Source organism: Helianthus annuus, chromosome 6 (genome assembly GCF_002127325.2).
Source record: "Helianthus annuus cultivar XRQ/B chromosome 6, HanXRQr2.0-SUNRISE, whole genome shotgun sequence".
NCBI lineage: Eukaryota > Viridiplantae > Streptophyta > Magnoliopsida > Asterales > Asteraceae > Helianthus > Helianthus annuus.
The window spans coordinates 4,380,187-4,408,080 of record NC_035438.2 but is presented as its reverse complement, the minus strand read 5'-3'; the positions used below and the strand labels follow the sequence as shown (position 1 = coordinate 4,408,080).

The 27,894-nt window shown below is 36.1% G+C and overlaps 3 protein-coding genes across 11 annotated transcripts; 2 read left to right on the top strand and 1 right to left on the bottom strand.

Moving 5' to 3' along the window:
• Positions 1-2,902: 2,902 nt before the first annotated feature.
• Positions 2,903-7,844, bottom strand: LOC110864435. Of its 5 annotated transcripts, none has more exons than XM_035974331.1 (5): positions 7,518-7,844; positions 5,368-5,673; positions 5,139-5,291; positions 4,283-4,512; positions 2,903-3,757 (listed from the first exon to the last, which is right to left on the bottom strand). In XM_035974331.1, exons 1-5 carry the CDS (start codon positions 7,564-7,566, stop codon positions 3,749-3,751), a joined length of 747 nt encoding a protein of 248 aa, XP_035830224.1. In that variant the 5' UTR covers positions 7,567-7,844; the 3' UTR covers positions 2,903-3,748. The 5 variants fall into 5 exon arrangements, with proteins under 5 accessions (XP_035830224.1, XP_035830223.1, XP_021969195.1 ...); XM_035974330.1 differs by having other exon boundaries at positions 2,903-3,764; positions 4,283-4,464; XM_022113503.2 differs by having other exon boundaries at positions 2,903-3,764; positions 7,518-7,843.
• A 4,952-nt stretch (positions 7,845-12,796) lies between these two features.
• Positions 12,797-21,536, top strand: LOC110864433 (E4 SUMO-protein ligase PIAL2). 4 transcript variants are annotated; one of them, XM_022113500.2, is made up of 18 exons: positions 12,797-13,056; positions 16,068-16,140; positions 16,235-16,300; positions 16,411-16,476; positions 16,559-16,659; positions 16,755-16,806; positions 17,280-17,351; positions 17,445-17,512; positions 17,594-17,642; positions 17,737-17,821; positions 17,899-18,000; positions 18,507-18,558; positions 18,677-18,728; positions 18,819-18,935; positions 19,459-19,870; positions 19,967-20,235; positions 20,318-20,681; positions 21,070-21,536. In XM_022113500.2, the coding sequence occupies exons 1-18, from the start codon at positions 12,869-12,871 to the stop codon at positions 21,375-21,377; spliced, it is 2,496 nt and encodes an 831-aa protein (XP_021969192.1). In that variant the 5' UTR covers positions 12,797-12,868; the 3' UTR covers positions 21,378-21,536. The 4 variants fall into 4 exon arrangements, with proteins under 4 accessions (XP_021969192.1, XP_035830222.1, XP_021969190.1 ...); XM_035974329.1 differs by having other exon boundaries at positions 19,459-19,876; XM_022113502.2 differs by having other exon boundaries at positions 12,798-13,056; positions 20,075-20,235.
• Positions 21,537-24,399: 2,863 nt separating this feature from the next.
• Positions 24,400-27,338, top strand: LOC110923202. 2 transcript variants are annotated; one of them, XM_022167362.2, is made up of 5 exons: positions 24,400-24,555; positions 24,917-24,970; positions 25,054-25,113; positions 25,508-25,654; positions 26,959-27,338. In XM_022167362.2, the coding sequence occupies exons 1-5, from the start codon at positions 24,466-24,468 to the stop codon at positions 27,151-27,153; spliced, it is 546 nt and encodes a 181-aa protein (XP_022023054.1). In that variant the 5' UTR covers positions 24,400-24,465; the 3' UTR covers positions 27,154-27,338. The 2 variants fall into 2 exon arrangements, with proteins under 2 accessions (XP_022023054.1, XP_022023055.1); XM_022167363.2 differs by lacking the exon at positions 24,400-24,555 and adding an exon at positions 24,583-24,695.
• Positions 27,339-27,894: the final 556 nt, after the last annotated feature.

The window sequence follows — 27,894 nt, the reverse complement described above, 5'->3', positions numbered from 1 at the left end:
CAACCCTCGCTCTGACTCGACCCGAAAATTTTAGCGTTTTGTTATGAAAATTATGAACCCGAAAAAAATAGACCCTATTAAAAAAAAAATCATGGGTCCGCCACTGACACCAAGTGATGTTACTAAATTCAATGTTGTGTTTTTCTTTTAAACTTCTGATATTAAACGTTTTTTTAAACAAATACAGTTTTGTAATGTGCTTATTTTTATCCATATTTTGATATAAATTTTATAAAAACTGAATATAAATTTTATAACGACTTATAAAACGTTATTTTTGATACGGCTCCGTTTTTATAAAACTTATATCAAAACGTAGATAAAAATACACATCATAAAACCATATTTATTTTTTAATAAAACATTATATAACGGAAGTTAGAAACCATACAACCACCACCACCAATAGCGCAAGATAGATGAAAAGAACCATGTGTTTTTTTTTTTTTGAAAGAAAAACTTCATTAACAACCAACCAAACCCGAAAACCGGGCAGGCCAACACAACTACAGAAAACAACTAAATATTTACAAATTTACACCATTAAGAACCATGTGTATTATAGTTCATTTGCTTTTAACTCTTTTTACGTGGAAAAAAAAAATATCTATGATCGTTAAATCATTTTAAAGTTGTTTTGAATGAAGTGATCGATATTGTCATGGTAGATCGCCCATAACGATGCATGTTTCTACCTTGGAAATGAAAAGCTCACATCAATTCAAATAACTTATTTAAGAAAATATGGATGTCATTTTCTTGATTTTTGAATACAACCTCAAAGATAAAAAGAAAAGTAGTGTAATAAAGTCAACAGAACACCCAAGTTTTGTTATGTAGTCATTGTCTTACCAGTTCCTCCCTTTCTAAAAAAAATAAATCATTTATTATAAATAATTAGATTACATACATATTCATCTATGGTTACAATTTTAATTCACACACGTCTTATATGTATACATGCATGTATATATGTACATATAGAGATGTTACATCAAACTAGAAGACTGCGGGAACCACATAAACATATGTATTTTTTATTTAACTTTAATACATAAAGCGCTTACGTAAATGACTAAATGTCTACCATGCTTTCTTTCCCATTCCATTAAGTCAGCAAAACAGTTCATACAAGTGTATTTACCATTCTCACAAATTTAATTTAGTTAAAAATGTTTCTTTATTAAATGTGTCTTGTATAGTTGTATGACATATCATTTAGCAAAAGAAAAGGTTTGATTATTAAACTATCTACATGAATTTTGTTAAAATCATAAATGCTATATTTATCGTATAACAACCTAAAACGAGTTGTTAAGAATAACATTTGCCGTTCAAAAAAATAAAAAATAAAAAAAAACATACAATGAATAGTGAAAGTTTCTCAAATTGTATGTCCCATTATGAATAGTATATATACCAACTTACATCTATCCCTAATGATGTAAAAGGGTCTTCACAATATTGATTGTGTATTGTTTAGAGAAATAAAATCTGGATATATAAACAAAAAGTTCTATACTGAAATGTATGCATGATTATTGACAATTTTGCAGGGTAGTTCAAGTTGGTTGAGGTTTAGAAAACAACTAAATGTTGTTCTTGACTTGACTTATGTATTGTGTATATCAGTAGTTAGCATGTGTTGATTCACTTATGGGTCAAAATTGAACTTTAACTACTGATGTTATAGTTTTTAGATTTTTATAATCTACTTGTATAGTTACAAATGTTTCACTTATTTTGGATTATAGGAAAAGGTGATTTTGGTAAATTCATTTAAGTGTTGGTTTTAGACATGAGTCCACTCAAACCATTTTGGCTTCTTTTGATTTATAAGTCTTTTTTATTTGAGTGATTCAAGGTTTATTGTCTTCAAAAGGCTTCTTTTCCATCGTTGTCTAAATCATCGTCACGACAGTGCTTTTTCTTAAATCATCGTTGTCTAAATCATCGTTACAGTCCACACCATTCTTGAATATGTCAAAATCATTGATCTCCATATGTAAAATCGTATTTGGGTTGATCTCGAGTTTTGTGTGTGATAAATATCCTCCATAATCATAATTCGGTTTCGTATTTTTCTTATGGAACAATTCATGTCTCGGTTCCCATAAGTATATCAAGTTATCATTTAATACGTTTAATGACGTTGCCTCATTAAAAAAACCTTACTAGAAAAACCCTTTTTCGTCGTCGTCTAAATCATCGCTACCCTAATTTCCATCGTTGTCTAAATCATCGTTACGACAGTGCTCCTCTCCAAAACCCTAATTTCTATCGCCGTCTAAATAATCATTCCTTTCCACAACGCCGGCTGCCACAATCACGACCACCATACATATATATACATATAGACAAATATAAACTTAAAACCCTGAAGCCCATAAACACTGGGTTGTGCCTAAATGTCCGCATTTATAACACAATAAAGTTTTGACGATTCTAAGATGCTTTTAGAGATCAATGAAACTAGAAAAGGAAGAAGAAAAAAGGTGAATCTTTTACCCCTCTTGCTACATACATGGTTACAACTTACAACAAAGCATTATAGGATATTGGGACCCAACAAAGGGAAACTAACTTATATGTACTATAGACACTATACCCACCATAAACCCTACAATTATGTACACCAAACAACCAATGTGAAATATAGTTACCTAACAACATAATTAACTAAGGGGCCGTTTGACAACATCTGAACTATTAAGTGCTGAACCAGTAAGAGGTCTGAACCATTAAGAGCCTGTATAATGCTTAACCGTTCAGAGACAAATGTCTTTCCAATTCAGATTATAGGTCTTAACCATTCAGACTCTGTATAAATCTTAACCATTCAGAAGCAAATGTCTGAACCATTCAGACATCTGCTCGTGAAACAAATAGTCTGAACCATTAAGTGCTGAACCAGTAAGAGGTCTGAACCATTAAGAGCCTCATTAAGAGGTAAACAAACAGCCCCTAAAAAGAATATAGCTTTTAGTACTTTCCATTACCCTTTTGGTCACCCCGGCTTTTCCACTCCATCGGCACGAGTTTTCTGCGTTTTGGAGGTTTATTTGGTAAATTTACAGGTGGGGTTGTGATTGATCTCTTCAACGGGCTGCTGCTACTTTCACGGTATTCTGTTTCCATGGATGCGTTCTTGAACGATTTGTTTGGAGACGATGAAGATCTGATTGACTGAGGTGTAACAGGTGACCAATGGTACCGCCCTTTGTTGGGGTCATTGGCCGATAGTTTAAGTTTCTTTGGAGTATGTGACTTTGCGTTGTCTGGACCGTTAATGAGGTTGGTGGGTCCAACGGGTCGTGAACTTGGGATGATGAATAATGCCTTTTCAAGTTTCTCATCCGATGTTAATTTGCTAGCGCTTATAGGTTTCTGGGAAGATTTCTTTTGCCAGCTGGCAGGCCCGTATTGACCTTGCTTACGAAATACGGCTGCAATGTCGCACAGTGTTTGAACCGCAGATAAGACCCCTCGGTCAAAAGTCGATACCAGAAGAGATTTATCGTTTTCAGTTGGCCTGGGCTGTTGGCTTCCTAACGGAACGAGGCTCGGATTATACGTCAGGGACTGAAAATCCGCAAGATAAGTAGTAGCGTCCCCTAAAGACATGATTAACTTTCCCATTTTTATCCATCTACCTTGACACGTACTCTTACTCGGTGTTGACTTGACCGCATCAGGGTTGACTTTGAAATGCCCTCCGGATACATGTGACCAAGGAAATGTTGGTAAACTACCTCCACTGTGTACTGCCATTATTAAAAAATGTTAACATCATATTAATCATTCGAGTAAAATGCCATTTTCGTCCTTGAGGTTTGACCAGTTTTGCGACTTTCGTCCAAAAGTATGTTTTTTCGCATCTAGATCCAAAAGGTTTGAAATCTTGCCATTTTCATCCGGCTCGTTAACTCCATCCATTTTTCTCCGTTAAGTCAGGAGTATTTCTGTCTTTTTTGTTAACTTAAAGGGCAATTTAGTCTTTTTCAGGGGTATTTGGTCGTTTTACATTAAGTGAAAAAGACCGAATTGCCCTTTAAGTTAGCAAAAAAGATGAAAATACCCCTGAGTTAATAGAGAAAAATAGATGGAGTTAACGAGCCGGATAAAAATGGCAAGATTTCAAACCTTTTGGATCCAGATGCGGAAAAACAAACCTTTAGACGAAAGTTGCAAAACTGGCCAAACCTATGGGACGAAAATGGCATTTTACTCTAAACATTCATTATGAAATATCCAAATATGGATAAACGTTTATAAAGATTACCTTGTTAGAAGGAGATGAGTCTGCTGGGGTTTGAGCAGGCTTTTGGAGGTGAAGAACCGAGCAAGCTTCTCTAACCGATAACAAAAAACTTCCGTTTAAACCTTCTGTTGACTGTTCTTTGACTTTGATGGAGTCGGGACACTTGTAACTACCATCAAGAAGCTCATTCAATGATACCTCATCTACATGCTTTGCAAAATCACAGATATCACGTTTCGAACCATATATTCCTGACCGCAAATCCCATCACAGAAATAGGTTCGTTAATTATAGGCAAATTGGAAAATAATAATCCCATCTTTCTGAAATTGGCCGATAATAATCCCAAGTCAGTTATTAGCCAATAATAATCCGACCTCGTCCAATTTTTTTGTAAAATAGTCTGCCGTTAAAATAAGCTTAACGGAGTTAAGTGTTTTTCCGAATTACAAACCGATGTTTTAGGGCTTTTGATCGAACAAGGATACGAGTCGATTGATGTAAAACTTACCTCAAAATACTGCCCCCAACCCACGAAAACGGTGCTTCAATTCGGGTGTTTAACTTCCAATTAACAAGATTCAAGCCATTTCGAACACAATTTCGAGGTAAGTTTTACATCACTCGACTCGTATCCTCGTTCCGATCAAAAGCCCTAAACATCGGTTTGTAATTCGAAAAAACACTTAACTCCGTTAAGCTTATTTTAACGGCAGACTATTTTACAAAAAAATTGAACGAGGTCGGATTAATATTGGCTGATAACTGACTTGGGATTATTATCGGCCAATTTCAGAAAGATGGGATTATTATTTTCCAATTTGCCTTAATTATATATGTAAACTGGATTTATAACTTGATGCCAAAAAAGTCATACCGAGAACGCTATTTCCACCAGCAGATGAACGAAAGCTTGACAAACCAGCTTTTATCGAAAAAATATCGCATTTGCTCTTAGAAAGTTTGCCATTTCTTTTTTCACTTCGTTTCCCGGAGACCGATGTCTTCCGCTTAGCGGCATGTGTCTTATCTGTAATCATAAAAAATCGAAAAAAAATTAAATAACTTGAAGAAAGATTCTTTTAGGGTTTGTTATACGATTTAACCTGCAATGTTGTACTTTTCAGGACAAGAACCGAGCTCCTCGGGTAGATTATTCACGTCGACTATTTCTGTTACATTTAAAGAAGCTTCCATGTGTGCTGCTCGTGATCTTCTAGAACTGTTGCCATTACTTCTAGCTGCTTTCGCAGACTTCCGTTGCTTAGCCTCTGGCGCAGAGGTCGTATCATGGTCAACATATGCTTCTTCGTTATGTGGACTCGTCAGTTGACCAGCTTGCCTGTAGAAGCCCTCGTCAGATAGCGTGTTCCAGAAAGCTGGTTTTGAACCGTTTATGGTACAGTTGTCATCTACAAAGGACTAAAAGCCAGCATTATATATATATATATATATATATATAAGGTTAACATACTTCACGGCTTATCATACTTCACGTAGGAGACAATGGTAACCGTTGGATCAGGGGTATAATCACGCATGGGACCACATAATCACGCATGGGACCACATAATCACGCATGGGATCCAAAATCACGCACGTTATTTTGGTCAAAAAAATAATTACGCATGTTATATATTTCGTGAAGTACGTTAATGTACGTTAAGGCGTGAAGTACATTATACTTTCTCTCTCTATATATATATATAATACATTTTGCTTCAAAATCTGAAGATAAAATTACAAATCAATCTACGTATATGACGAGTCCATACTTTCTTATCCACTACATTACATATTACAGAACCGCAACACACAAACAATAACACAACAAACCAATCATCACTAATTCACTACATTTTAACCAGCGGAATCTTTTTTTCATGTAGCGAAAAACATGTACCATTTTCCGTTTGCGTTTTTCCTTCAGCTAGAAGACCTTTTCTTAGCTAGAGCGGGGTAGGGAAGTTGAAAAAAAACTCACAGCACAGTTCTCAAACAAATACATCTAAGAACCATCATTAATTTAATCAAACAGTGATCAAATAACAAATGGTACACAAATCTCTCCTCTTAATATAATAAATAGGCTTGTAAACGAACCGAACGTACGCTTACATGGGCATGGCTTTATCACTAGAAATCCCAATTACTTAAACACGGACGTTCACGAAAACATTTGTTGGGGAATTTTCAGAAACCCGGATGATCAGAGAGCCGTGTGATCACTCTCAGATCAAATTATTTCGGTGGTTCACCCGAATAATTTAATCGGATACAACTCTAATTTTTCGAGAAATTGAACCAGGGTATGTTTTTATGCGAATTGTCTGAACCAGAAAAAATGTGATCAAAACTTGTTTACGAAATTTGAGAGGTTGGGGATGATTAACTGCCTATCTCAATTTTTTAAGACACAACTGCCATAAACCTGCCTCTTAACCAGTGGCGGATCCAGGGGTGTTTTGGGGGTTCCCGGGAACCCCCTCGGTTTGAAAAAAATGAAAAAAACTGTGGAAATTTTGTATGATTTAAAAAAAATAGTGAGAATTAGTGAAAATCTACCAAAAGGAACCCGGTGGAAAAAAATCTTGGATCCGCCACTGCTCTTAACTGCCATTAGACAGTTAGCTCGACCCTAGCCAGGGGCTCTGCCCGTTGGACCCCGCCAGGGGCTGCCGACCCTTGGACCTAGCTCCCAGGGATGCTGCCCCCGGACCCCGCCAAGGGGGCATTGCCCCCTTGGAACCCTCGTAGAATACGGGCTCCACCCGTACACTTCGAATTATAATAACTCAAACAGACGTGCACTCCCGCACCTCCTAACTTGCTTGATGTGTATTATTATTCGCTTTGATCACCAAGTCAATCCCGATTACACTAAAATCTAACACACGTGTGTTCGTGTCCGTTTGTTTAATTAAATAAACGAACATAAACGAAGTTCCCGCAGAACAGTTCATGAACGTTTGGTTCGTTTATAGGCCTAATAATAAATAAACCATCATCACTCATCAATGTAACGCAGAGATGCCTCTTCGATATCATCTATTACTTCAATCACTACACAACAAATGCAATTCTGCCCTAAAAAACCTAACAAGCACAGTTAACTTTGAAAAGAATGAACCCTAATCGATTTCAAAACTTAAACCACAAGCTTAAACAACAAAAACAGAAGTTAAATTACTAAAATTTAAACAGAAACGCATCTCAAATCAACAAAATTTATACAAATACAGAAGCAATTAACCACCTTTCTCCAGATGAAATGAACCACCACCACTGCAGCTTGACGATCTCATTATTTTTGTAGCAAAATCCAATTCATTGTTGGTACTACCGAAATTGTGAGTTTTGATCTGCAAAAGTCAAAATTGAGGAGTGAATTTTGACCATTTTGGAAGAAAAAAACGAGATTGAATTGGGGGTTTTAGAGAGAGAAAGAGAAAGGGGAAAGGGTAGCTGCGACAGAGAAATTATGAGGAGTATATATAGTTTTCGGGAAAAGTGACGGAGAGTAAGTTGGTAGGGGTCGCCGGTGAGTATATTCCGGTCACTTGTGGGCCCCACTGTCAATGATCTCTAGATCAAGTGGTGGAGGGCTTGCATTTCTCTTGAGAGATGTAGGTTGACTCCCACTTGGTGCAGAGTGAGGCACTGGTGGGCAATGATAGGAGACCCAGGGAAACCTGGGTTGGATCCTTGAGGCAAACGGGTTTTACCGGTAATTTCACTGTCGTGCCTACGGGCGGGTGGGTTACCGGGTTTTCCCCGGAATTGGTGGTGGACTCGGGTTACTCTCGGAGTACTCCGTTTGTCCAGTGGGTGCCCCGAGAGTGCTCGGGATTAAATTTGTTGGCCGTTCAAAAAAACTTGTGGGCCCCACTTATCCAAGGGAAATAAGGTTAAGGGTGTAAAAGTCATTTTACATAACTCTAAATTTATCTTAGGGTATACGGTGTGGTGATCGGTAAAGGGTGGCAAACCCCTTTACCGATCGGTAAACACCCCCGCCAACATCTTGTTTGCCGAAATGGTAAAGAAAATCGGTGAGGGAACACCGATCGGCAAGAGGGAGGAAGGAGAGAGAGATGGTATTGTGGGTGGGGTCCATTCCAATCTCAACCAATCACATCTTTTTCCTTTTTTTTTTATTTAAAAAGTTTACCACTTCACCAAATGTCTAAACCATTGCCAACACTTTTCACCAAAGTTTAAACACTTTTCACTAATTGACGTGGCACACTCTCATTGGTTGATTTTTTAGTTTGTCACTCTCAAGTGTTTAACCACTCCTTACACCCTTAGAGTTAAACGCCCGGATAGTCCTTGTGATTCGATATTTTTTCAGCTTTAGTCTCTAACTTTCTAAGTAAACGTCAGATGGTCTAAGATAGTTTTGATTTATTATAATTTATAGATTATAGATATAGATTTGTTCCCGTAATTACAGATATAGATTAGAAAACAATTATTTGATATTAATTTTAATTATGGTTAAAGATGATATGTATACAAAAATATAAAACACTGATTTGGGGTTATTATATGTATTTTTAAAATGTTTTTTTTTATAATATTCAACATATTTTAAAACTATTTTTTGAAATATTTAACTTATCATATATAAGGGTCATTATTTAAATGCATGGTTGGTTATATACGGCTGGTAATTTTAAACCTGGACACGATAACAAGACGGAAACTTAACAGGTTTCGTGTTTAACCTTAACAGGTTTTGCGTCTTAAACAGGTTGTCTTGATAAGCTTGTTAAATTTCGTGTCTAAACACATTAAAGACCCGTTAACATGTTAACCACTAGGGGTGTTCAAAACACTCGTGGCTCGATGTTCACTCGAAACTCGCTCGGAAAAAGATCGAAGAAAGCTCGGCTCAAAATTGGCTCAGTTGTAAACGAGCCAGCTCGGCTCGGCTCGGTTTGTAAACGAGCCGAGCTCGAGCTTGCCCTGGCTCAGCTAGTGAGCTCGTGAGCTGGCTCGATAAGGTTTGCATCCTTCAGTTTTTTTGTCCCACATCGCTTAGAAAACAAAGACTAAGGTAGTATCTCCTCTATATAAGAAGGTAAACACAATGTAGTAAGTGAATTAACTATTTATACTTGCATGTTTAGCCATATGGTTAAATTAAATGGCAATTATGGCCCTTAGTCTATGAGAAAATTAAATTTAAAGGCTTTTTAAGTAGTAAATTTTACGGTTCTTTGTTAGTTCGAGTTAGATCGAGCCAAGCCGAGCTAGCTCGAATTCTAATCGAGTCGAGCTCGAGCCTAAAATCTCAGCTCAATTTGAAATTCGAGCTCGAGCCGAGCTAGCTCGAATCGAGTTTGAGCCGAGCTCGAGCTGGGTCTAGCTCGGCTCGACTCGGCTCGGCTCATTTACAGCCCTATTAAGCACCTGCTAAGACATGTTACTAATTTTTATTTAAAAGATATAAGATGTGAGAGTGGGGGTTATACTTACATACGCGGCCTCATATTATCATGTCTTATCATGTCGTATTTGACCCGTCCTATTATCATATGAGATTATTTAAAATTATTTTATTAGAAAAATAAGATACCACGTGCTTGTTAACACATATCTTGTGTTGTGAAGATACCATATGCTTGATGACATATCTTGTGTAGTCCTTTTCAATATCTATAAAGATGGCACCTATGTCACGCAAACGGTAAAAATAATATAAAACTAAGGGTGTTCGGTGTGGGGAGGGGCAAACCCAAGTTACCGAATCGGCAATGGGTGGCAAACCAATGCCAACCCATTTGCCGCATGTGGTGTTTGACGAAATGGGCTTAAATCGGTGATGCATTACCGAATCGGTGAGGGGAGGAAGGAGAGGGAGGGGGGTTGTGGGGTGGGGTCCATTCCAATCTCAACCAATCACACCTTTTTCCTTTTTTTTTATTTAAAAAGTTTACCACTTCACCAAATGTCTAAACCATTGCCAACACTTTTCACCAAAGTTTAAACACTTTTCACCAAAGTTTAAACACTTTTCACTAATTGACGTGGCACACTCTCATTGGTTGATTTTTTAGTTTGCCACTCTCAAGTGTTTAACCACTCCTTACACCCTAATACATGACATCGGTGTTACTCTGATACTAACATCGGAAAACACCTAAAAATCCCCTTTTTACCCTTCTAGCCCAGTTGGTCCCATGTGGTTGGTTGGGCCGGTTTCCACCTTGTGAGGTCACCGGTTCGACTCCTGGCTGCGGCATTATTGGGAGGGAGACGTCCCAATGATGGGTCGTATCCTACCGAGGCATGGATCGATCCGGAGGGCAACCCGGTTTTACCCAGCTGTTACCCCAGCGAAGCTCTCGTGTGGGGGCAATATGGTTTCCGGGCGAAGGTCAGTAAAAGCGGCAGCCGGGGCCCGATAGAACATCACGTCTGCAAATGCTGGGCTGACGGGTAACCGTCCTCAACGGGAACCCGGTGACCAACGGTCCATGTACATATTGAAAGTCACCCTTCAAAAAAGTATACTCAATAAATATATGTATAATTTATAGAGATTACTATCAATATATTAGATTTAAATAATTTTAACTTTCATCAATTAATCAATAATGCTTTTTTTTGAGTAAATTACAAGTTTTGTCCTTTATGTTTGTCCCAAATTTCAGGCGCTGTCTTTTACCTTTAAAATTGATGAGTTTTGTACTTAATGTTTCAAAAACTTGCACGTTTTGTCCTTTATGCCAAACCCAGTTTAAATTTTCTGTTAAGTAAGAGTATTTTTGTAATTTTAGTAGGTAGATGAGGTTTCTTTTGTAATTATATATTCATTTAATTATAAAATATGTTGATTATAAAAAAAAACAAAAAAAAAAACATTGATAAACTCAAAAACCCTCACTCACTCTTTAGTCTCTCTGCGACCTCTTTCGCCTCTCTCTCTCTGTCTCTCACTCTATATCATCATCCACCATAGAAAACCATCACACCAACCATGTGCCACCACCACCTCCCGCGATCCGCCCCCTCTCCCTTTTTGCCACCCATTTTCTCTCTTACACACTTTCACAGTCAAACACACCCTTTTTCTCCCTCTATCTCATCACATATATGGTTGAAGTTACCGGAATCTGTACCGAAAACGATGATGTTGGTGAGAGTCAATGTGAGGAACGAGTACGGCTTAGGGATGCCGGAGCTATACACAGAGACAAATAGAGAAGATCCGAATGCGGTGCTTGAAGGCGTCGCCGGACTCGTCGGAATCCTCGTCAGACAATCTGTCAATTGCAGGTCAGTTTTCATCAATGTGTAATAAACATTCGTTAATTTTGCTATTTGTCACGTTAATTTCATGTTGTTTATATCGTGACTTTGACTGTATATACTTCCGATTTGACCGATTTTGTTTAATTGAAGTTGTTTTTTGAGTCGAATTCATGTGGTTTTGACTAAACTTATGTCGATTTTGAATTTTTATGGTCGTAGTTGGTTAATTTGTTCGGATCTGTGTGTGTTTTTGGTGCGTATTTGATGTGAATTTGATGATGATTGTGGATATTATTAATTGATTACAGATCATTGGTTAGTGAGGCTTCGGATCAGAATTTGGATTAGAATTTGGGGTTAGGTGTCGAAATGAAGAGGTGACTGAAGCTGTTGTTGTGTAAATGATTCCAGCGATGCCGCTGCAGGGTTGTTGCTGGGTTTTTAGTTGTCAGGGGAAGCAGTCAGGCAGGGGTGGTGGTGATGGTGGGTACGGTGGTGATGGTGAAATTACACAATAGTCCGAATCTATATATTACTTACACAATAGCCCCTTGAATGGTGAAATTACAATAGTACCCTCATGTGCCTTGATCATGACTAGATTTAACAAAAAAATCTAACTGGGTTTGGCATATAGGACAAAACGTGCAAGATTTTGAAACATTAAGTACAAAACTCATCAATTTTAAAGGTAAACGACAGCGCCTGAAATTTGAGACAAACATAAAAGACAAAATTGTAATTTACTCTTTTTTTTACGGCTAGATCATTCGGTTAGGTATTTGGTGTTTGATCACCCAGGTCATGAGTAGAAATCCCGCAGTTGCCATATTATTGCCGGTTTGAACCGGTGTCACAGTTCGCCCCCGTAAGATTCGACCCTGAGACATCCCGGGCAGGAACCTCAGAAAAGTGGGTAAACCTTCTCACCTTCCACCAAACCAATAATACTTCTAACCTTTAATTTGTATCACGGTACTCTCAACTTCCAACCTATTGGCCGATAATACTCTCAAAGTAACTAAACCCTAACCCAGTTAGTTTTTTACTTATATGGTGACGTGACATCTGAAGTAGAATTTTTGATGACGTGACGTCTGATTTGACATTTTAATGATGTGTCAGCTGACGTGACATATGACTTGACTTTTTTGATGACATGTCAGCTGATATGATGATCACACGACAGCTGATGTCAACAAACTGGGTTAAACCATACTAACGGCGAATAAGTTGAAAAAGATATGGTATAAATCGAATCGATTGATGAAAGTTTATTTAAATCAAATATCTTTTTTGCTACCGTCATAATCCAAGTAAAATCCTGCGAGAAACAGAAATAGAATGACCGGAACGGTGGCGACACCAGTCGGACTTGCCGGAACGGTGGACATCACCGGCCAGACACTTTCTCCGGCGTTCGTCAACGCTTTCCGCATCTCCGCCGTCACTAGCCGCTTACTTGCTCACGTTCGCGGTGAAGCACCCCCCGATAATGCAGAGTTCTGCAACCTCTGTCTCTCTCTTGCAAGGTTTCTTTCAATTTCTTCAAACTGCATCTTTCTTCTTGCCTTAAACTCTACTGTATAATGTTTATTATACCTACACTCTGTTTTTTGTTTTGTTTGTTTGTTGTTATGGTGAGCGAATTGTTAATATATCCGTTTTGAGCCCTAATTTTTGAATACGGTTTGACCAGTTGACTTTGACTTTTGTCTTACATGCACACATAAGTCAATTTTGCAGATTTGATGAATTGATTGGTGTAAGGGAGGATTCTTTACTGTTTAGCAACTAGAAAGAGATAATTTTGATATTTATGTTCTAAGTTCTAACACAGTTTTTGTTATGTGTTTGAAATTGATATGAATGTGTTATGTGTTGCATGGTTTTTTGTAGGGCTGCAAATGAACCGAACGAACTTGTTTGTGTTTGTTTGTTAAGAAATATATGTGTTCACGAACTGTTCATGAACACTTACCGAACGAGATTTTATTTTCGTGTTCGTTTGTTAAGGAAATGAAATTGTTCGTGTTTGTTTGTTAACGAGTTGACGTTAACCCGCGCGTTGCGGCGGGATTTTGATTATTAATGTCATTGGTATCATCATATGAGATACAAAAAAATATTAAGTTTATGCAAAACATTCTTTTCTTTTGCTATATCCTGATCTACAATACCACACCCCCCAAACGAAAATCAACTCAATATGTAGATAACAAAACTTAGTACTGGTATATATCCTCGTATCAATATAATATTGAATGTATTTGATCTTGTATTAATGGTAAGCTGCACGTGGTGGTTTTGTGTATCATTCGGTGTTATAGAATACGATAATATGTTGCTTTTTCGGTTTGAATGTAATGCAATTGTAATTTTGTTAGCCAATCATATGACTTCCTTCCATAAGGTTGCGGCAAATTTGTTCATCACTGCTAAAGATTGGAAACGTGTTAGTGGCATATAAGTTGAATATCGTATCTGAACATTTTGCACTAAACATGTTATTCTAAATGTTACAAAGTTTAAGTTCTTCAGATCAAGAAGTTAGCATGAAAGCAAATGATATATAATTAAAGAGCATCACCAAGAAGTTGTCATGAAAACGAATGATATATAATTACAGAACATCAAACAATTAACTTCATTTAAAATATACATATCTGAACCAAAGTGTTGCACTGCTGTAACTAAAAGAAAGAACTATATTATAAATACGGATTTGATTTTGATTTATAATCCTAGCAACTTACATCAGGCTAAGTTTTATATTTAATAAGGTTTCATGCTATATTAAACCGATATAACTATATACATAGTTTAAAAGTCTGTCTAAAATCCGATACAGTTTGTTTAAACATACCCAGAATTCAACCATTGATTTATAAATGAGTAACCCATAAAGAAACGCACTTGAATTATGGAAAAACAGATAGTCGTCTAGCATCTAATCTAACAAAATCAAGCACCATCTTCGTTTTGATTTTTTGAATCATTGTCTCATTTGTGATATCATTGTCTCATTTAAGAAGGGGAAAAATGATAAAAAACGGAATGAATGATGGAATCAATTCAACCAAGTGTAAGGATATAACACATATTCATGAATATGAGAAGAGGATCACTGGATCAGACATAAATATTACCCTATACATGTGATTCAAGTTAAGTGATTGAACCGTAAATTTTACCCTAATTGTGAACCCTATTTGCTATTAAAAAAGGAGGAAATAATAAACATGGAATACTTGAATCAATTGAACATAGTATAAAGAGATATACCTTTGATGTCAAAATTGAAAAGACTTTGAACTTTATAGGCATGAGAAAAGTGGGATCTAAGGATGGTTAGATTGGGCGATTGGGGATGTGGGAAGAAAAGAGATATTCATGTAAGTATGGGATTCTGACGTATTCATGGGGTGGGATTATTAAAATTGTTACTTTTAGCAATTCAACCACTTGTTAATGAAGATTTATCTTTTGTCATTTCAAACGGTGGTGTCGTTTATCAACCGAATCATTTTGTTTTTTGACACTGTTCAGTAATGTGGAAGTAAGTTCTTTTTGTATAAATTCAAAGGGTAAAATGAAAGGGTGTGAGTAAATGAATTAAAGGGTGTGACTTTAAACAAATGAGACATAACCAATGTATAAGGGTATAATATAATAGAATAAACAAAGGGTAAAATAAAAAGGTGTGAGTAAAATAAACTAAAGGGTATGACTTTATATAACTAAGACATAATGAAAGGGTGTGAGTAAATGAATTAAAGGGTGTGACTTTAAACAAATGAGACATAACCAATGTATAAGGGTATAATATAATAGAATAAACAAAGGGTAAAATAAAAGGGTGCGAGTAAAATGAACTAAAGGGTATGACTTTAAACAAATAAGACATAACCCAAGTTGCTAATTGTAGTGTGAGTAAAATGAACTAAAGGGTATGACTTTAAATAAATAAGACGTAACCCAAGTTGCTAATTGTATAAGAGTATAATTTTAGGCAACGAACGTTAATGAGCACAAACCAATGTTCATGAATACAAGTGGAAACAAACGAACACAAACAAGCGTTCATGAACATAATATAAAATACACCGACACTTATTAAATATTGTATTTGTTGGAATTTTGAAGTATTTAAATAAAATATAAAAACTAAAAACAGTAATGAACTTTCGAACACAATCGAACACGTTACCGAACGTTCACGAACATAAATGAACGAACGCGGCCTCTCTTCGTGTTCGTTTGTTTAATAAACGAACGAACACAATCAAACTTCCCGCCAAACAGTTCACGAACTGTTCGCTGAACGTTTGGTTCGTTTTTAGCCCTAGTTATTTGCTTATGTTCTTGCCTTATCGTGTGTTTAAACGGTGGTTTTGGCATCTTACTATGTCTGTTTACTAAGTGAAAGATGGATCCTTTATGTTTTTTAATCATGCTATTTTTTTCTCTATTTCTAGTTGATATTTATCAAATCTTCTCTTTTGTTTAAATCATCATACTGACTACACATCGGCAATTACAGAGGTATCGATTATGCTGTTTCTAACAACGAAGTCCCCGGCAGAGCTCCAGATTTACCATTTTTGTTAAATAAGGTTACTTCTTTCCTCCTTTAGTAATTGTAAAAGCTTTGTTTGATAAGTTTTATGCTTAGTAATTGAACGCTTAGTATGACTATTATATGCTTAGGTATGTCAGCGGGAAAACGATCTCACATCACAAGCAGCTGTTATGGTACTCATGATCTCTGTAAAGGTACTCAACCGAATTATTTTATTTTATTTTTTTTAAAAGGGAAGGTTGATAAATGTAAGAAATTTTGTTTTTTATTTTTGTGAGTGATCTTATTTCTATGTTTTTTATAGAGTGCGTGTAGTAACGGGTGGTTCAGTGAGAAGGCAAAGGAAGAACTATATGTTCTTTCGAAAAAGGTTGGTGAACGGTTTCGACATACATACCATTTCATGTTTTTACCACATCCTTCTTAGAAACGCGTCTGTCTGCATATTGTAGATGCAAAGCAGTTTCTGCACTGTTAGCGTTAACGATCTGAATTCTAATCTGAAGAACAAGGAGAGTAACCTAAATCCCACACTCTCCACAATTATGTCAAGGTGTTTATCATCTTTGTTTTTTATGTATCATCTTTGTCTTTATATGAAGTTTTATTCAGAATCATGAATTTACATTGGAAGAAGTTTACGTTCAGGTTCTATCCAGGAATAAAAATGGGTGAAATATTTTCTCTTGTTGAGACCAAGGTATTATTGTTCATTTTTTTTTAAAATTATTTTAAGAGTTAAATGCCATTTTAGTCCCTGTGGTTTGGGCCATTTTGCCAGTTTAGTCCAAAGGTTTCATTTTTAACCTGTGGGTCCAAAAAGGTTTCACAGTTGCCATTTTAGTCCACTGGGTTAACTTCATCCATTTTTTCTGTTAACGAGAAGGCCAATTCGGTCATTTTATATGGCTGAATTGCCCTTTTAGTTAACAGAATTACATACAAAATGACCGAATTGGCCTTCTCGTTAACAGAAAAAATGGATGAAGTTAACCAAGTGGACTAAAATGGCAACTGTGAAACCTTTTTGGACCCACAAGTTAAAAATGAAACCTTTGGACTAAACTGGCAAAATGGCCCAAACCATAGGGACTAAAATGGCATTTAACTCTTATTTTAAAGAAAGGTATCATGTAAATCTGTGATCGAATTGTTGTGCTGTGTATATTATAGCCAGGTTATGATTCATATGTGACGGATCTGTATATATCAAAGAGTTCAAGAACTTCTCCTGATGACAAATTAGTAAGCATTTCTTATAGAAGTGTTAGCTTTTATCATGTATGATGACCGATAAATCCGTTTTAATCAAACTGTGCGTATTTAATTTTCGTGTAGTATTTATTTGTTGCTCAAACGGATAATGTAGAGACATCATCATGCCTCATAAGTCCTCAGCAAGTCAAGTATGCACGCTCTTTTCACTGACGAATATACATATGTGTTTAAATTTGCTAATCTGTTATTCATTTCTCTTGATTTGATAGTTTTTTATTGAACGGGGAAGGAGTCGATAGAAGGACTTGTACTTACAAGGTTTGTACAGACTGCTTCGTAACTTGTACTATGATGTGGTTGTTGGTGACGGGTGAACACTAACATGTTTCTGGCTCCTTAATTTCTTCATCAGGATCCTGCACCACAGATGCCGACACCTGTCACACACATGCTTAAATACGGAAGCAATCTTCTTCAAGTAGTGGGCCAATTCAATGGTAACATTATTTCTCGATTTTAAAATAATTTTTGTGCTTGACTCTCACCACCAGACATTTTCTTTGATTCTATTTAGGGAGATATATTATAGTTATCGGTTTCATGAGTGTCGTTTCAAACCCTAGCTTTCCTACCATTCCCGACTATGTTCCGCCAATCGCTGCTCAATCCGATCCAGGTTAACTACACACATTTGTTTGTGTTTTTTTTTTAAACCATTTATTATCCTTCTCTAAAATGTCATTTTCGTCCCTGAGGTTTGGCCAGTTTTGCGACTTTCGTCCAAAGGTTGGTTTTTCCGCATCCTAATCCAAAAGGTTTGAAATCTTGCCATTTCATCCGGATCGTTAACTCCATCCATTTTTCTCCATTAAGTCAGGGGTATTTTTCGTTTTTTTGTTAACTTAAAGGGTAATTCAGTCTTTTCAAAGGTGTTCGGTCTTTTTACATAAAGTGAAAAGGACTGAATTGCCCTTTAAGTTAACAAAAAAGACGGAAATACCCCTGACTTAACGGAGAAAAATCGACGGAGTTAATGAGCCGGATGAAAATGGCAAGATTTCAAACCTTTTGGATGCATATACGAAAAACAAACCTTTGAACGAAAGTTGCAAAACTGGCCAAACCTCAGGGACGAAAATTGCATTTTACTCGGGTTAATTTGTTTTTGATTTGATGATATAGACAATGAGATAATTGAAGGACCATCTAGAGTATCACTAAAGTGCCCCATAAGGTAAAATCCATGCAATAAAAGGCAAACGCTTGTTGATTTTATTATGAAATTTCTGTAATCTAATTATGTTTTTTTTTTTTTTTTTTTTTTTTTTTTTTTTTTTTTTTTTTAAATACAGTTTCAGTCGTATCAAGATCCCTGTTAAAGGACATTCATGTAATCATCTTCAGGTAAGTTCTTCATGCTACATCATAAAAAAGGTTCAGTGCTTATAATCCTATATGAGAATCTACGGTTTCAATTTTTTTATCCACCTGCAGTGCTTCGATTTCAACAATTACATGGGAATAAACTCAAGACGACCACTGTGGCGTTGTCCCCATTGTAGCCAGTCTGTCTGCTTCCTTGACATTAGAATCGATCAAAGCATGGTCAAGGCAAGTCAAGATTCATACTTTCTGTACTCTTATATTTTACATTCATTTAGTGTTAATTTTTTATGAGTAAAATGCCATTTTCGTCCCTGAGGTTTGGCCAGTTTTGCGGTTTCGTCCAAAGGTTTGTTTTTCGTATCTGGATCCAAAAGGTTTAAATCTTGCATTTTCTCCATCCATTTTTCTCCGTTAATGCAGGGGTATTTTCGTCTTCTTTGTTAACTTAAAGGGCTATTCGGTCTTTTTCACTTTATGTACAAGCATTTAGCATAATGTACAAGTATTCAAAAAAGACGAAAGTACCCTTAAGTTAACAAAAAAGACGAAAATACCCTTGCCTTAATGGAAAAAAACATGGATGGAGTTAGCGAGCCGGATGAAAATGGCAAGATTTCAAACCTTTTGGATCAAGATGCCGAAAAACAAACCGTTGGACAACAGTGGCAAAACTGGACAAACCTCAGGGACAGAAGTGGCATTTTACTCATTTTTTAATATAGTTTTATAAGCAACGTTCTGTTGTTAGGTCCTGAAAGAGGTAGGAGAAGACGTTTCTTATGTGAAAATATCAGGCGATGGTTCGTGGCAAGCTGTCACTGAAAATATAAGTAACGGTAACGAGCATATAGAAAAACCAAATGATGCACCATCGTCAAACCAAGAAACTGCTACCCAAAATGTGGATGATATTATGGACCTTACCGAAAATGATGATGAAATGGAGAAAGTCGATAAAGATTATGACCAAATGCCTTCGCCAGCTGGCGAATCCAGTTTAACGAATAATAATATCGCACCGCATACGGATGACGGGTATTGGAGGCGGTATTGCTCTTCTGCACTTGTAACGGGGACAACTAATACTAGATCGGATGTTTTTGATGCTATTCAAAGGCAACACCTCATTTTCAACTCCTTGGGTCAAAGTCAAGGTCAAGGTCAAAGTGAAACGGGGACAGCTAATACTAGATCGGATGTTTTGGATGCTATTCAAAGGCAACGCCTCATTTTCAACTCCTTGGGTCAAAGTCAAGGTCAAGGTCAAGGTCAAAGTGAAACGGGGACAACTAATACTAGATCGGATGTTCTTGATGTTATTCAAAGGCAACACCTCATTTTCAGCTCCTTGGGTCAAAGTCAAGGTCAAAGTCAAATGCATGTTTCTAATAATACGCAGTCACAACATAATGAAAACTCAAATAATAATGGTAACGGGCATGTGAGGTACCCAACATCAGCCACCTTGATAACAAGAATACCAAATGCTGTTCAGGCGCTTCCAGCTCAGAATTCCGCAATAACGGTTAAGATTATTTTCTATTTCTTTCCCTAATTTTAATTTTTTTTCTTTTTTCGTTTTTAATTTCGATTTGTTGTACTATCAGGGTCAATCTCAACCTGATCATTCATTTCTTTCAAGTCAAAGTCAAAGTCAAAGTCAAACACCTCTCCAAGTTGGTGCTCGTTCAGCTTCACCTCAACCGATAAGTGGTAGCCGATATACTTCACCTCTTTCAACAGACCGTTTCAACTCGAACCAGTATCAATCCCTGAACCAAAGGGCTCACCTTCCGGTTCGATCATCTGGTCAACCATCTCCTCATGTTCGGCTAGGGGGTGCACATGTTGGTGTGAGTACCATGACTAGTCTTGCAAGTAGTCAATCGCCCACGTATATTCAACGATCAACTTCCCAGATTATGAGCCAATCATCATCTGGGCCAGTGGCAGCAACAACAGACCAAAGAGGTAACAGTTAACATACTTTCTAGAGTAAATTACGTTTTTGGCCCCTGTGGTTATATCACTTTTACAATATTAGCCCAAAATAAGAATTTTTAACATATCTGCCCCCATGGTCTCTATAACTAACCATTTTGGCCCCTAAGTCTAGAGATCATGGGGGCTAAAATGGTTAGTTATAGAGACCATGGGGGCCAAAATGATTAGACTTAGGGGCCAAAATGGTTAGTTATAGAGACCATAGGGGCAGATATGTTAAAAATTCTTATTTTGGGCTAATATAGTAAAAGTGACATAACCACAGGGGCCAAAAACGTAATTTACTCTACTTTCTATCATTGAATAACTAAAAAAGTAAAAATTCAAGACTATAAAGCGCGTACTATGGATGCAGGGAGTACGGTAGATGCACCACCAGCAGCAGCGGCAGAGGAAAACTGGAGGCCAGCGGGACGTATGAGAGGAAGTCTTTCAGGGTGGCAATACACTGAAGCTCTAAGAAACCAGTTCATAATTCAACCAAGCGAACCGGTTCAAGCTGCTAGACCACCACCGGTTTTGAACACCCCCAGACCGTTCATACCGCCTCATTTGCAAGCCCTAATGGCTAATAACCCGAGACCTCAAGCAGGAGGAACCAGTCCAGGTTCAGGTTCATGTTCAGATGGTAGCATGGCTGGTGGTCCAGGTTCGGATAAGTGAAAGAAGTCAGTCACCGGGTACTTTGGTATTATTGTTTAGAGTTAAATGCCATTTTAGTCCCTGTGGTTTGGGCCATTTCGTCAGTTTAGTCCAAAGGTTTCATTTTTCGCCTGTGGGTTCAAAAAGGTTTCACCATTGCCATTTTAGTCCACTGGGTTAACTTCATCCATTTTTTCTGTTAACGAGAAGGGCAATTCGGTCATTTTATATGTAATTCTGTTAACTAGAAGGACAATTCGGCCATATAAAATGACCAAATTGCCCTTCTCGTTAACAGAAATAATGGATGAAGTTAATCCAGTGGACTAAAATGGCAACAGTGAAACCTTTTTGTACGCACATGCGAAAAATGAAACGTTTGGACTAAACTGGCAAAATGGCCCAAACCACAGGGACTAAAATGGCATTTAACTCTATTGTTTATGTTATGCATTCCCACTAACATGTATTAAAGCATATAAAAAATAACTTGTAGCCATCATCCAAAGTGTATAATTTGGGTGAGTGTAGTTTAGAATCTTGAATTTTGTATCTGAATAATATGATTTATCGCCTAGTCGTTTGTCCTCTTTTTCATCCATTCGGATATTTATAAACATTTTAGGTTATGTTTTGATATATCTATATGCGACAGTCGGTTATGCTTTAAAAAAATTACCAACTAAACAAGTTATCAGCAGATATGTCCTTGTGTTGAATGACTCTTTTTGCAAGCATTGTCGGTTATGCGTACTTTTTTCCACGCACAGCTTTATTGTTTTTGTCCAATCACCTTTATCTTCCTTTTGTTTGTCGAATAAGATTTTTTGATTTTTTTAATTTAATTTTAGAGTAAATCACTTTTTGAGTCCCTGTGTTTTAGTGGTTTTAACCACTTGAGTCCAAAATCAAAAAGTTTAACGCCCTGAGTCCCTAGCCATTTATTTTATAACGTTTTGAGTCCAATTTTGTTCATTTTATAACGATTGGAGTCCAAAAAATTGGACTCAAAAGGTTAAGATTTGGACTCGTAAGGACTCAAATGGTTAATGAAAATGCTTATAGGGACTCAGGTCGTTAAACTTTTTGCTTTTGGACTCAACTAGTTAAAACTACTAAAATACAGGGACTCAAAAAGTAATTTACCCATAAATTTTATTACAAACATAATGCCCAACAATGCTTACATCCCCACTATACACATTTTAGAAAACGCCCCATAATGCCCTATTGCTAACTACTGCCACATGAAGCAAAACGTCCAAGGGTAGGGGCATTACCACTACACATGGTCTTATGAGGTATAAAAATAGTTATGAGTCAATTAGAATACTTAGCAAATATAAACTAGTAACATTGGATTTTAATAATTTCAACTTTTATCTACTGGCTAGGATGAATCTTAATTCCTAACTAAGAAAATGTTTAAGGACAATTATAACTTTGAATGTATTTTCCTTCGATAATTCCATATAATAACCGAATGTAAGACTATACGGTTATAGGAGATAAAAAGAAATTGACAAGGGATTCGTCGTAGAGATGCTTTAGACACCCATGTGAGTTCATACGATTCCCTAAAACATCATTTGATTAATTTAGTTGCTAAATTTGTAGTTGTTTGATAAACATATGTGAAATGAGATTATTTGTGTGGATTAAAATAAATGATGTATAGTTGTTAAAGTGGGGCAAAAGTTGCTATCAAAGGGTTTACGTGACAAGTTAAAATAACCCTCGAGTTATCAGTTGTGAGGTTATCACTGGTTAACCACCTTTGAGTGGTCAGGAAAACATTATAGTTAAAATATGAACTCACGTAGCGTTGGCTAATAGTTGTTTAAATAATTTTTTCCAGGTAAATCACTAGTGCGGGATTAAAGGAGTCGGATAGAGCCTCGGTATGTTAAAGAATCAAACATATGTTTATAATCCATTATAGATGTACAAATTATGAGTTATTTAAATAAGTTTTGGTGTTGTAAACTTACTCTAACTTATTAGATAAACATATAATGTGAATTTAAAGATGATAATTTTATCACGTTATTTTGGTAGAAATGCTTCTGATGTTACTTGACAACAAAAATTTGGGACCTGTTTTGGAGTAATTAAATATAAAAAATATAGGTGTTAAAATAGATCTATTGAAAATATATATAAGTATTCACATTTTAACATGAGTTTTTACCAATAAGTGCTTGGTTTTAGTTTTATTATTTTCTTTAACCAGGTTTTTGTATAAATCATATATACCAAACTTAATTCATCGGACATCCCAGAAGGGATTAAGGGTATATCATCCACTTTTTGTTATTATTTTATATTTATAAACTATTAAAAGTCTATATAATTTTAAAAGAAATCATTAATACTAATATTTTAAGTAACATTAATAAAAAAAAGATTACATAACTAAAAGAGTAAAATGCCCGGATAGTCCCTGTGGTTTTGTAAAATGACACATATAGTCCCTAACTTTTGGAAATTACACCGGTGCTACCTGTGGTTTGACGAGTTGTTACTCGGATAGTCCCTGGAGTGGATGTCTGTTAGTTTCTCCGTTAAATCTATGTTAAATGACAAAATTACCCCCTTGCTTTCATTAAAATATAAGAAAAAACTAATTAATCATTTAAAATATCTATTGGGCCCCACCCCCTTCTCTCTTTCTTCCTCTCAGCTTCAGCCCACTGGAACACCATCAACGACCACCAGTAAATGGAGAGGGTGGCTGGGTGGGGGCGAGGTGGTTTGTGTTTGGACCCTGCTCAGTTTATCTTTCTTGTAATGTTTTATTATATATTGTCTTTTAATGGTAAGGGTAATTTTGTAATTTCACCTTCACTTAACTAAGGAAACTAACTTCTATCCACTTCAGGGACTATCCGAGTAACAAACGAGCAAACCACAGGGAGCATACATGTAGTTTTCAAAAGTTGGAGACTATAAGTGTTATTTTATCAAACCACAGGGACTATCCGTGCATTTTACTCTAACTAAAAAAAAGAAAAAACATAATTAGAAAAAACCCTATATATAAACTTTGCAATTCCCAATCTTCTCCTAACTTACTCCTTTAACCCTAAACATAACATAAGCATTTGTAATGGGTCATCTTGTGAAATGCGTCGCTGGGAAATCAACCCACATCAGATCTTTGCTATCGAATCGTTGGAGTCGTACATCATCTACGGTTGTAAGTTTGCGATTTGTTGTTAGGGTTTGAGTTTGAGTGCGTTAGGGTTTGCGTTTGGGTGTGTTAGGGTTTGAGTTTGAGTGTGTTAGGGTTTGGTGTTAGGTTGGAAATTGTGCAGTTTTGGATGTACCGAATCGGAGGTAAAATTAATGATTGAATAACGTGTTTCATTTGTCGTTGTATGTGAATCAACATCGGAGGCCATATTCGTTAATACAACCGTATTATTCTTCGTGTTGTATCTTTTGTCAACTTTTATAAAGCTTTTCCTGTTAGTCTATTAGAATTTTGCCATTTTATCTATTCATTTTTTTTTTTATTTTTTAACTTTTTAATATGTTCACACCAAATGTTTGTTTAGGTTGTCCCTGTTGATGCCATAACAACATTTGTCTCCAAGACTGATATGCAGGAAGTAAGAAATATTATATGTATGTATGTATATATATATTTTATTTTAGTGCTTTTATCTAACATGTTGGGTTTTTTTTTATGTAGAAATCGCGGCTTCAAGAAAAGCGTTATTCAGCATTTAAAGGTGAAATCCAAAAGTTACAGGTACAATCTAAGTCTATATGTTAATCTGATCAAATGGTTTCAACTAGAGCTTGCAAAACGGGCAGGCCAGGTTGGGCTGGGTGATGGGTCAGAGTGGGTTTGGGTAGAATTAGGTTCGGGTCAGAACCGTTTTGAACAGAGTATGTAACTATATGGGTCAGAATGCTTGTAACCACCCAGACCTAAAAACCTGTTTACCCATCCTGACCCGCTATACTACCTTTCTCTACCCATTCTGACCCGTAGCTCTTTTTTTTTTTTTTTTTTTTTTTACTTTTAATCCTGCCCATTGCACCTATTGCATAATAATACTCGAACCCAAATAGCCCAAAGGCTTTAAATTGAAGTATATAATGACCCAAAACTTAACTTTTTTTTTTCAATAATGCTGTAGGAAATTCGCTTCTCAGACCTGAAAAGGGAAAACCAAAACCTTCGTCGTGAAGTTGAACTTCAGATTACAAACTGTGAAGAAAATGACAAAGTGTCGTCAAGGGACCTTACTGAAGCTTTAAGAACTGAACGAGCACACCTTGTGAAGGTAATCTATTTTATTAAATTACTAGTGGGAATGCCCGCGCGTTGCTGCGGGTAAATACCCGTACATCATAATCAGGTCATAATTTCCACCTCTACTTCCTTTGATAGAAACTAAATGAAAAGTAAATGGAATTTTTTAGAAAAAAAAACATCATTTGTACTCTCAATCTTCCAAATTGAGTTTACAATGTTCTCATTTCACTATTGCATAACTTTTTAATTATAACCATCAAACCAGATTCTCAAAAAAAAAAAAAAAAAAAAATAACAAAAAAATAATAATAATAATAACTTATATCACCACTGAGTACTCATATATGAGACACTAATAATATCGTAATCCTAAAAAACATAAAAGTTTAGAGCCAATAATATTTCAGGTCGACCAACCCGGTTTGTCCTGTATCAAAAATTTCAACAGTAGTAGTAGATGCTAGGAACAGTACTTGAACAGTGAAGTGAAACTCATGATGAACCGTGCCCAAACAGTCAGCTACTTCTGTTGCCGCCTTTAGGTTTGGTGAACCTTGTCGAAAAAGCACGTCAAGAATAAGGTTTGAAGATCAAACCCAAGACCGTTTGGGCTGGCTAGGTTCTAATAGAAGCCTGTTCCAGAGAGACCTTATTCTTCCACTTCTGTCCATGTCAGCACCGTACCATATGACACGCCGGTTTGATGACACCTCAAAATATCCGTTAATTTGTACATTCATTCCGGTTTTTACTGGCAATGGATGGAAACAAAACGCCCTGCCATCTTTAAGAGCATCATCCTGTTATACATAAAAAGATAAAAATAAGTAAAATCGCACTAACGATGAATACATAACACATGGAACCTGATTTGATCCAAATAATCGGGTTGTAAGAGCGGGAAAGAAAGAGTAGCCTAAACCATTTCTATTTCATTGGCTGGAATGCAATGATCAAGAAATGGAATGTGCGGGACAATGGGATAAGGAAATGTATGAAATGATTCCCCTAGTGAGGAAGTTAAAGAAATATTCATGACAGAATAGTTTAGGACTTTAGGTGAAAAGTGTGAAGATCTTTTGGATTTAGTGTCTAATATGAATCTTTAACTCTCCTTTTATAGCCAGTTCCCACTCTTTCTTCGTGTAGTGGTCTTCATAACACCCTGTTAACCAAATCATAAATCACATTTATTTATAGTTAAGGTAAACAACAAACAAACACACCTGTGCTATATGCATTCTGTCAGAAGGTTCAAACCCATTATAGCAAATGGGTTGGGGCTTCTTGATAAAAACATATTTTAATACTCAATTTTTATTTTTACAACAGGAAATTCAACTGTTAAGTACCAAATTTGAGACATTGGAGGCCAATCTACCACCGAAGATCAAGGCATATAGCTCTGTAGTTGAAGAAAACAGAGGTAGAACAATCAAGGCCTGCAAGTTCGCCGTACGTTTAGCAATTGCAGGGTTTATTCCTTTTGTGATTGTCCCTGAGCTATTGCCCTATATGGGGTTGTAATAGATGACTATGATTCATCATGATGCATCAATCAAGACATCAAGTATGTGCTATTGGTGTGCTACACCAATATAAGACATAAGTATGTGATTACGGTTTATTATAGACGTAACCTTCTAAAATGAAAAAAAATATATATATAATGATATGGATATAATATGAATGAACATAATTTTTGTGTGTTATTTGTTTAGTTAAAAGTTTTATTATGATGTAAAATCATGTTGGAAAAAAAAGAAAGAAATAGGTAGCAACATTCTAGAAGATCCTGCTTGCATGAGTCTAAGTCAAAATTTGACCCACTCTGGCTCTCAATAAACACGGATACATGAATCAATCAAATTTTGAGTCTATGTTTTAGATTAAGTTTTGGTAGAGTTACCAGAAAAAAAAAATGAATGATTAAATAATAGATTAAATAAAAGCAATTAAATTAAATTGATTGTTTAACTATCAGTTCCTATAGCAAATTAATCAATTAATTCTTGAGTATGGGTGATTCTATTTACACTCATTTTTTTTGTTCACATCAACTGATGTAACATTAATAATAAATCAAATTTGTGTTTAAATTTGTGTTTTTCTTTTACTAGTAGAAAACTTGCGTGTTGCGGCGTAGTCGAACATTTAATTTCTCATGTTAGTTTATGAATCACTTGCAAGAATTAGTAAATACCTTGAGCAATAATCTTAAACATATAAGAAAGCAAAGCATTTATTCGTCTTTAACTTTACATGTTT

Excerpts from the sequence above, each read along its gene's own strand:
- LOC110864433 (XM_022113498.2), top strand. The coding sequence starts at position 12,869 with ATGACCGGAACGGTGGCGACACCAGTCGGACTTGCCGGAACGGTGGAC. Across the intron at positions 13,057-16,067 it reads CTCTGTCTCTCTCTTGCAAG|AGGTATCGATTATGCTGTTT; the intron begins GTTTCTTTCAAT and ends CGGCAATTACAG. Across the intron at positions 16,301-16,410 it reads TACTCATGATCTCTGTAAAG|AGTGCGTGTAGTAACGGGTG; the intron begins GTACTCAACCGA and ends TGTTTTTTATAG.
- LOC110864435 (XM_022113503.2), bottom strand. The coding sequence starts at position 7,566 with ATGAGATCGTCAAGCTGCAGTGGTGGTGGTTCATTTCATCTGGAGAAA. Across the intron at positions 5,674-7,517 it reads TTCATTTCATCTGGAGAAAG|ATGACAACTGTACCATAAAC; the intron begins GTGGTTAATTGC and ends AGTCCTTTGTAG. Across the intron at positions 3,765-4,282 it reads ACTCATCTCCTTCTAACAAG|TACACAGTGGAGGTAGTTTA; the intron begins GTAATCTTTATA and ends TAATAATGGCAG.
- LOC110923202 (XM_022167362.2), top strand. The coding sequence starts at position 24,466 with ATGGGTCATCTTGTGAAATGCGTCGCTGGGAAATCAACCCACATCAGA. Across the intron at positions 24,556-24,916 it reads GTCGTACATCATCTACGGTT|GTTGTCCCTGTTGATGCCAT; the intron begins GTAAGTTTGCGA and ends ATGTTTGTTTAG. Across the intron at positions 25,655-26,958 it reads AACGAGCACACCTTGTGAAG|GAAATTCAACTGTTAAGTAC; the intron begins GTAATCTATTTT and ends TTTTTACAACAG.